The sequence below is a fragment of the Chaetura pelagica genome, unplaced genomic scaffold (assembly GCF_000747805.2).
Source record: "Chaetura pelagica isolate M959 unplaced genomic scaffold, ChaPel_1.0 scaffold69, whole genome shotgun sequence".
NCBI lineage: Eukaryota > Metazoa > Chordata > Aves > Apodiformes > Apodidae > Chaetura > Chaetura pelagica.
The window spans coordinates 623,309-631,981 of NW_009970724.1; the positions used below are offsets into that span (position 1 = coordinate 623,309).

An 8,673-nucleotide genomic window follows, 5' to 3' on the forward strand; every position below is an offset into this window, starting at 1 on the left:
CAGCTGCCATTTGCAGAAGCTGCAGTCAGACCACACACACAATGCCCCTGTCTGTGGCAAAGCAGCGTTCATTATCCTGCCGAGCAGTAAATATTAAACCAATTGTAAAAGTTAGCTCTCCCCTCCTGCCAGCCAGGGCATTATTCCAGGAGAGAAAAAGGGGAGGATCTGTCTGCAGACCTTTTGTTTAGGGCTTGCAGATTCTGCCAATGCCTCACCCAGGGCATTTCTTACCTGAGGGAATCAGGAGAGACAAGGCAGTAGCGGATGCTGATTTAATCACTTTATTGACAGGTCTCGAGGTGCGTTTCTCCCCTGATTCCCCAGAGAGCAACCTGTGTCGTGCCCGCCGCGCTGCCAAATCGCTGATGGCTTTTGGAGCGGTGAGGTCTGGGCCTTCACTGCTACTACTGCGAGCGCGTGGATCAGAGAAATCTGCAGTGCTCCCAGCTACAGTTTAAATTAAAACAGATTAGAACCACAGGGAATTCCTAACAGTCTATTCCCCTACAGGCAAAATACATTAAATCAAAGTCATGTTTACATGAAGTCCAAGAGTAAATTTTCCTAAGAAGAAACCCCAGGGCTTGAATTTTTATTTACAGAAATGGTGCTATTCTGAATACAGAAAATTAGCAGCTTCTGTTCTGTTGGAAAAGCTTGCTAATGAAATCATGTTGCTCAGGAGCAATTCTATAAATCCTGAAGCTGCAGTGCAGCTCTGCAGGCAAGCCATTGCAATGGGATCGTTCATAGATGAAAACAGGTTTATGGAAAGTGCTCCATTTTTACAACCTGCAAGAACTGTCAATCTTTAAGTTAAAACTGCCTGTAACAGAAGAACCAGGTTCTACTGGAGTTGCACATCATAAATCCACTTTAAGAGAGTACTAAGGTACTAAAGTCAGGGAGGCAAAAATGTGGATTGCAAAGACAACTCTAATTTGCCCCCTTCCGTGCACCATTGCAATTTAGTCTTGAATTACTTAACTTGCTATAATTATATATGAAATACAAAATAATCTTGAAAACTAGACTGGGCACGCAACAACAGCAGATGCTGGGGGCTGGGGGTGCTGTACTTAAGCTCTGTCTCTCAGTTCCCCATCTGACACCTTCAAGGGGCATTGTGAAAATAACATTAATTAGAATTTACAAGGTGCTCAGAAATGAAAGTGGTGAGCATCACAGCAAGTCCACAAGGGAAATTAATCATTCTGTCTTCAAAAGCAAATTTTAAGCAGCATGCAATAAATAAAGCCTAAGGGCCACGTTTTGAACAATGAGGACAGAACAAAACATTGATCATTGTTATTTAAGTAGGCACCACTGCTCTGCATACTAAGTAAAGCAGGAAGTACCATGAAAATAAAAATTCAAAGCACCGTTCCCATAGAACTTGGTACCAGATGCCAGCTCAACACTTAACAGCCACAGAGTTTCAAATAAGGCTCCCAGACAAGGAGGAACTTCGACTCAGAGGCTGTGCATGAAAAGGCTGTGATACACCCTAGGGGAGCACTCCCTGACAGTGACAGGAAAGAAATTATTTTCTTGCAGTCCCCTGCCTCTGATTTAACTTTGCAGGCTGGGGACACTGAAGCAATGGCATCCCAGAATCCCATGTGCTGGATTAAAGATTGCTCTCATGTATTAGGCTCAGGGGAGCAGGCTGCCCAGGATGCTTCATTTTTGACCATTTCAACTTGTAGACACTCAAATTTGCAATGAAAGTTTTCTTGCAATTTTTAATAACATGTTTCTCAACTTTCAGTATGAAATTGAGAAACTAAGGTTCCACTATGGCATCCAAGTACGTGGTAGCTTGTTTACTTAACTCCTATAACTTTTCCCATGGTTTAATGGAGTATGTGATGGCAGCACCAGGCCTTCTGGGAGGATGAGCCATAGAGGGTAATGGGACAATTTTGGAGGAGATTTCACAGACTGCATTGCAGAAGAGGAATAATGAGATGTGGGGATCTCTGGCTTTACCCTAGTCCAATGGCAGGATTCCTCCAAGGCATTTCAACCTTCTGCTGTCAATCCACCATCACATTACTCAGTGCCCTTCACCTTGTCCAGACTTGTTGCCACTTGGACTCCTTACCCAGTGTCCCTTTTCTCTCCTTTCCATCCTCAGGGCATCCAAAATCACTTTACCCTTTGCTCTCAGTTTCCTAAGCAACTTGTTTCTTATGTTCTTACCCAGTGAGTCCTTGTTTTTCAAAGCTACAATCTAGCTGTTCCCCTAAATATGCCTTCCTTCTCAGGTATTATCTTGCCAACCTTCAATTTAACTTCCCTGCTTTCTTTCATTGAGCCAAATATCCTTCTTTTCCTTCTTACTACTTCCCACCAGTTCCCAGCTCTGGACTCCTCTGTACTTAGGAACAGGCAGCTTCACCCTCTGCCTTCCAGGTGCTCTGAAAGGGGCACCCCAGGGCACCAGTACAGGGAGGGTCCCACTCAGCCCAGTGCTGGAAAATGGCCTCAGGATAGACAAAGCTGCTCAGAAGTCAAACACTGTTCTATTAAAGCCTATGCTGCATTTTTTAGGCCTTCAAATTGGCTAAGGTTTGGGATATTTGGCTGAGACAGCAAGCTGTATGTCCCTGACATAAACCCTGCTCTGTTAGCAAATCTCAAGTAGCTACTCCAAACTAGAGCTTTTCAGATAAATAAAACCACAGGAAGCAGGGGTCTGTTGATAGGACTGACACCCACATTCTCCAGCCCCAGCTCACCAGTGATCTGCTCTAACTCATGATTAAAATAATGCTGCCTCAGGTACGTACCAGTGGTTCTAAGCAGGCACAGATTATATGGGTCTCAAGCATGTGAAGACCTTAATCAATCTGAAGTGACAAGACTGAGTTATAAGATGTAATTTTGAAGAGATTAAGCCACCGATGTTAGTTTCAAGACAAGCACGGCCTCAGAACTCTACTAACACAACCACTTGAGCCATTCACACCACCCGACATCCAAATCCAGAGTTAACACCTGCAGGCTAAGGTGGCTTCCTGGGGACCAGGGCACCATCACCCCGCGCACGTACCTGTCACCGTTGAGGCGCTGCTGACGGCTGTGGAGGGGGTGGCGGGTCCGGCATCCCCTTCCAGCTGCAGCTCTTGCTCCACAGGCTGTTCTGGAATGGGGACGGGCAACCCTTCCCGTGACTGCACAGTGGATAGGAGCATCCCCTCGGACTGGGGCCTTTTGAGAACAGTCCCCTCGTCCTCGGCAGAGATGGCGAAACGGGGCATGTCGAGCAGGCCCGAGCAGCGGCGACGGACGGTCAGGGGGGGGCTGGAGTCGCTCTCCGTGTGCGAGGACTCCGACATGGACAAGCGCTTCCGCAGTCTGAGAGAGAAAACCAGACAGAGCCCCTCAGTTCAGTTAGGGGGACAATGAGCTTCAAAGGGTGAAAATCGCACACGGACTGTGGGAAACTGTTCTTCTTCTTCCTCCACATAAGTCTAAACGAAAAAAGTATATATACGCAGACCCAACTCACACCTCTGAAGCTTGGAGACAGAGCTACAACATTAGGCCTTAAAGCAGCAAAGACTTGGGGCATCACCTGAGACCACATTTCCAACACATTTCATTGTTAAGCATGTAAGGAAGGAATGGGACCAAATTCTAGGCATTCATATATTTTTCTGACATTTTTATTAGCATACAAGATTTTGGGGGATATTCTGAACTTCAGAAACTGTAAACTTTCCTAATGGTTTGACTAATTTGTGACAAAAGGTGAAAGTCTGGCAACAACAGACTTTGGATTCACTGTTGTGCAAGAAAAAAATGCTGTTGGTACATCTACAACATAACTGGCCTCTCCATAAATGAAAGCTTTACTTAAAGTTAGAATCCCTTTAAATTAATTTAAAGTATGTGCTACAAATTTAGGAGGTGTTAGTACTTAATTAGGTACATTTAAGGGCTACGTAACTTCTACACATCCACTTTCAGCTATTTATTCCATTCTTGAGGCTTCATCTGTGGAAATACATCATATGAAGCATTCCTGACCTCACTGGTCACAGCAAGTTTTGCCACAGGTCAGCCTTTCTCAGATGCCACGAGAAACCAGAAGACTTAGTTCTGCAGGACTTACATTTCAGGAGATCCGATCACCCAGCTGCGGTCTCGACTCTTCAAGCCACCAAGGCTGTCCAGTCGGTCATCTTTTTCTTCACTCAGACTCCGTTTAGTTGGTGGTGGAGTCTTTCTCTCCTCGTGGATGGAGAGACGTTCCATGCTGCTGTACACCTGCATGCAGGAAAAGATAGTTCTGTACAGAAAAAAACAACCTACGTGGCCTTTTCTGCTCAAGGGACACAGTCTCTTCTCAAAAGTGAGATATTCCCTGAAAGGACAAACCTGTCAATGTTCTTTGACTAAACACAGTGCAGACGTGACATGTCCAAACTGTGCCAGGAAAATGCTTCAGAAACATAAACGTGCTTTTCTGCAACAGCACCTACACTTGCCCACTAAAAACAGCCCAGCACACGCAGAAATACTAAGACTTTTTCAAACTACTTGATTTTTTCCTTTTCATGATTCTCAAATCTAAGAGGAGTTATTGCTAAAGCAGGTTCCACAAGCCTTGAAGGCTGGCATCTGCATCTTGAAATCTTACTACACAAATTCAATTCATTGATAGGCATCATGCTCATGACCCCATTTCATTATCATCAGTCTATCAGCATTGCCCCAAGCTTATTTCAGAACAAAAAAGTCCTGCCCTCCTCGAGGAATCTACTATAATGCTGACAGCTTAATGAAAGTGCCTTTCTTGGTTTTACAGTTGTCTTTAAATAATTAAATGATTATGAAAAAAAATAAAAAATCCATCCTTTTAAAACTACATTTGACTGTGAGCCTAATTTACATAAGAAGAGATTAATGAAAATAATGTTATTAAAAATTCAGAGCATCAACAAGATAACTATTAATAAATCATATGGCTGAATTGTCAGACAAGAATTTCAAAATATAATGAGCCTTTTATGCCTCCCACACTACAAATGCTGTATAATTCTCCAGATTTTAAAATAAATTCATTAAAAGTGAACTTTTTCTCTTTGTGACAAAAACACTGAACCCTAAAGAAAAGCTTCAGTCTTACAGATGAACAACACTCATGGTGAGAAAAGGCAGATAAAAAGAAACCCTTATGTACTCCTGAGAACTTTTTCAAAACCCCAACTAATCCTCAGCACCAATTTTAAACGTATTTTTGGTGATGCAAATCAGGAGCAACTCCATAAAATTAATGGTAGCTGTTACTTAAGCCACTGTAGCCCAGCTGATGACAAAGAGGAATGAATGAACTGGTGCTTCAAAAACTGACTTTGGTAGTGGAGAACTGTAATGAAAAACTAAAATATCTTTCAGAATCTTTAAGTAAAATTCCTACTCCCATCTCATCAAAAGGAAGGCAATAAAATTGATACAGTGGGCTGACCTCAAAACAGCACTTCTCCCTTCTCCCCCGCCCCAAACATACTTCCTTTTATTCAAGCTAACAGTGGAGTTGTATTTCAAAATGTCCAAAATTCCAACTTTTTATTTCAGATCACCTGAGTAAGAACATGTGACCTCCACAGACTAAATCCAGAAAGCATGGCTAGAAGGGACCTTCTTAGGGCTTCCTGTCCATTTCTCCACCACAAACCAAAACCAGCTGTCTTCTAACTGCCGACAGAAATATCTCCAACTTATTCTTAAAAGCCACCTGTGATGGAAACAGTACAACTTCCCCAGCCCATGCCAGTGCTTTATTATTATTCAACATTGGAAACTTTTCCTTATCATCTACCCTATGCCCCCTTTGTGCCCATCATTTTATATCAATTCTGCGGAGGACAGAAAGACCGATGTACTTCTTTCCTTCTAGCAGTTATGCATTTGGAAACACATTAAGTTTTACGTTTTGTAGATCTTGGATCATTCTTGTTGCTTTCCTCCAGACTCTCTTTTACTATCCAAGTTTATTTTCAAATAAATTGCCCAGAAGAGGACGGATTATCCCAGCTCTGACCTTCCTACTGCTAAGCAGATGGAAAGGATTTCTTCATTTTCCTTGCAGAAAATGTTCATGCTCACCCAGTATGGTAACTGCTTTCTTGCTTCAATAATTTGGCACATCTAACTCACAATGCACTATCTGCCCAGATCCTTCTCTTTGAAACTGTCACCTCGCCTTTGGCCCCTCAGGCTGTATTTGAGACAATGAAAAGCAGAGGTGTAATCTCCACCTGTGCTCTTACTGCATGGCATCCCTTTGATTTTAAACCATTAATCCAAAATGTCAAAATCAATTTTCATCCTAATACTAACTTGTCACCTCCTGGAAGACCCTTTCAGAATGATACTGTTCAAAGCAAATAAGCTTTGAACACTCCCTATGCCAGCATCCAAGTCATTAGTAAAAACATCAAACTGTATCAGACACAGGAGAGGTCTCTGCAGTTCGCTGCATATTAGTGAAACATTAAGAAATACAGAATCTTATTCTTCAATTATTCTTGCACTCATCTTCTAATAGGCCACAAACTATCACAGAATAAACAATGTATAAAGATTTTTCTGTCCTCAGTGAATACTAAACGCGATGTGACTCCCACATATCACCTGCATGATTAAAATCTAACTCATACAAAGCAATGAATCTGTCTTGCTCTCTGAATTTTTTCTTTCAACAAGGTATCCTGCTCCTACCTTGCTGAACCTCGGTGAGCATGAGGAAAACTGCCGAATTTCCACGTGATCATCATCATTAGTGTCCTCCTCTTCCTCTGAATCCAGATGTTGGTACCGTTCAGAACGGGCTGTGAACAAGACGTGTCATGTTTCATCAGTGCAAGGAGTGTTAAGAACTCACACACTTCCAGCATTCCTACTTGTCTCCTTGTAAAAAACTTGGATTGTTTATATACCATGCAGGGTATTTCCCTGAATACCGAAACACAGCCAGCCAGTTTTGCTCATCCTCTACAATTAGCAGAGAAGAATACCTCCTTCCTGCCTCCTTCCTGCTCAATTTATCCTATATCAACTATACTCTAAAAGCAGCTGATACTCAGCAAGTGTCTAATCCTGCAGACCCTTTGTGGTATAAGTGTTTTCTTCCCCATGACAAACAATCACATGAAAGGAAACAAAAACAATTCACTGTCCCAATTTCCAATAAACAGCTTTATGATTGTAAAAATTCTGTGCTGCACATATACACACAAACCTTCTTTAAAAAAATAAAAATATTTATCCCCAAAATAATATTTCCTCCCTCCTCTCCTACAACTAGAAAAAGGATTAGATTTAGTGAAAGAAAATGGGCAAGCAGCCAATATGCAAAGCTATTTTTTAATGCAAAAAATCTCAACTGCCTCCAAAGAGATTTTGTGCTTTGAGATTTGCAGCACTGGATTTCTAAGCCAGCCACACTGGATTTTGTGGGTCAGCTGTTAATAAGTTTGGCTACAGAAAGCTGATAGCTATAGTGAACCAAATTTGCTACACTGTATCAGCCAGAAAGCTACTTTTATAAATTCTAAAATTTTTCTGCATTAGGGTTTATAACAGCAATGCCAACTCTTATCAGTGTCTATGTGAGATATTTCTTGACGTGAGAATCCCAGTCTTTTCAAAAGGACTCACATCAAAGTCACCCCGACAACTTGCTGAGCACGCCTAGGCACTTGAGGAATTTGCCATCATTCCTACATGACAGACCCACTGATTTGCACCACTAAACATAACATGGTGCTTTTACCCACCAGGATCCACTCACATCTCTGTGCTGAGCTTCTCCATATCACTGACCCAATTCAGTGACCAGAGCTCACATTTCAATGTTCACTAAGTCCAATTAGGGCTGGAACCCACCACCACCACCTTGGTTTCCACATGTATATTGTACCATTGAGTGCAACCTCAGTATAAGCAAAACACACCTCTGCCCCCTCTGCACAGTTTGTCTCAAATTGCTCTCTCTGCAGCAAGTGCACGGAGATTTCTTTATCTCTCTCTCTCTCTCCCTCTCCACCCAACCCCTAATCTAAAAGCCTCTTCCCCACTCTGGGAGAGCACTATCTAAATAGGATCTCTGCTCCTGCAGCATGGTAGCCCAGACTGCTCTCTCCCTCCCTTCTCCCTGAGCAAAAAAGTGGGAGAAGGGCAAAACCAAGCTTCATACAGTCCCCTGTCTCTGGAGGAAGGATGGAAGAGATTCCACTGAAGCAGGGCAGAAACTGCCATAGCTGAGGGAACTGAAATAGCCTGGTATCATCCTACACTGCAGCTGGAGTGGGGGAAAGTTCCCACCTGACCAGTGATGAGCCCAAGCCTCTTCCACCTGCTTGGGTCCCCAAGTCAGATGAGAAAAGCCAGGGAGCAAAAGCTCTGGGGACAGAGACCTGTTCATCCCTCATGTGACACTCCTCCCTTCTTTCCCAAGAGCACCAACTCTGTCTGGTGCTTATCTGCAAATACCAGGAATCTTACACAGCACTGATACCATGGCAGTTCACAGACATAAATACACACCACTCAGGCACTTCATATCTCATTAGCGTTAACAATACTAAAATAAGGTGATACACTTGCAGTGAAAGTAATTTAAGTTACTTTAAAACTCTAAAGAATTTTCCCTAC

General features: G+C 42.8%; 1 protein-coding gene across 1 annotated transcript in view; it reads right to left on the reverse strand.

Moving 5' to 3' along the window:
• Nucleotides 1-8,673, reverse strand: part of MAST2 (microtubule associated serine/threonine kinase 2) — a 96,967-nt gene that overhangs the window by 8,002 nt on the left and 80,292 nt on the right. The window contains 4 exon segments of the mRNA XM_010006549.1: nucleotides 235-450; nucleotides 3,062-3,366; nucleotides 4,127-4,281; nucleotides 6,739-6,848. Coding sequence (XP_010004851.1) covers nucleotides 235-450; nucleotides 3,062-3,366; nucleotides 4,127-4,281; nucleotides 6,739-6,848 — 786 coding nt within the window.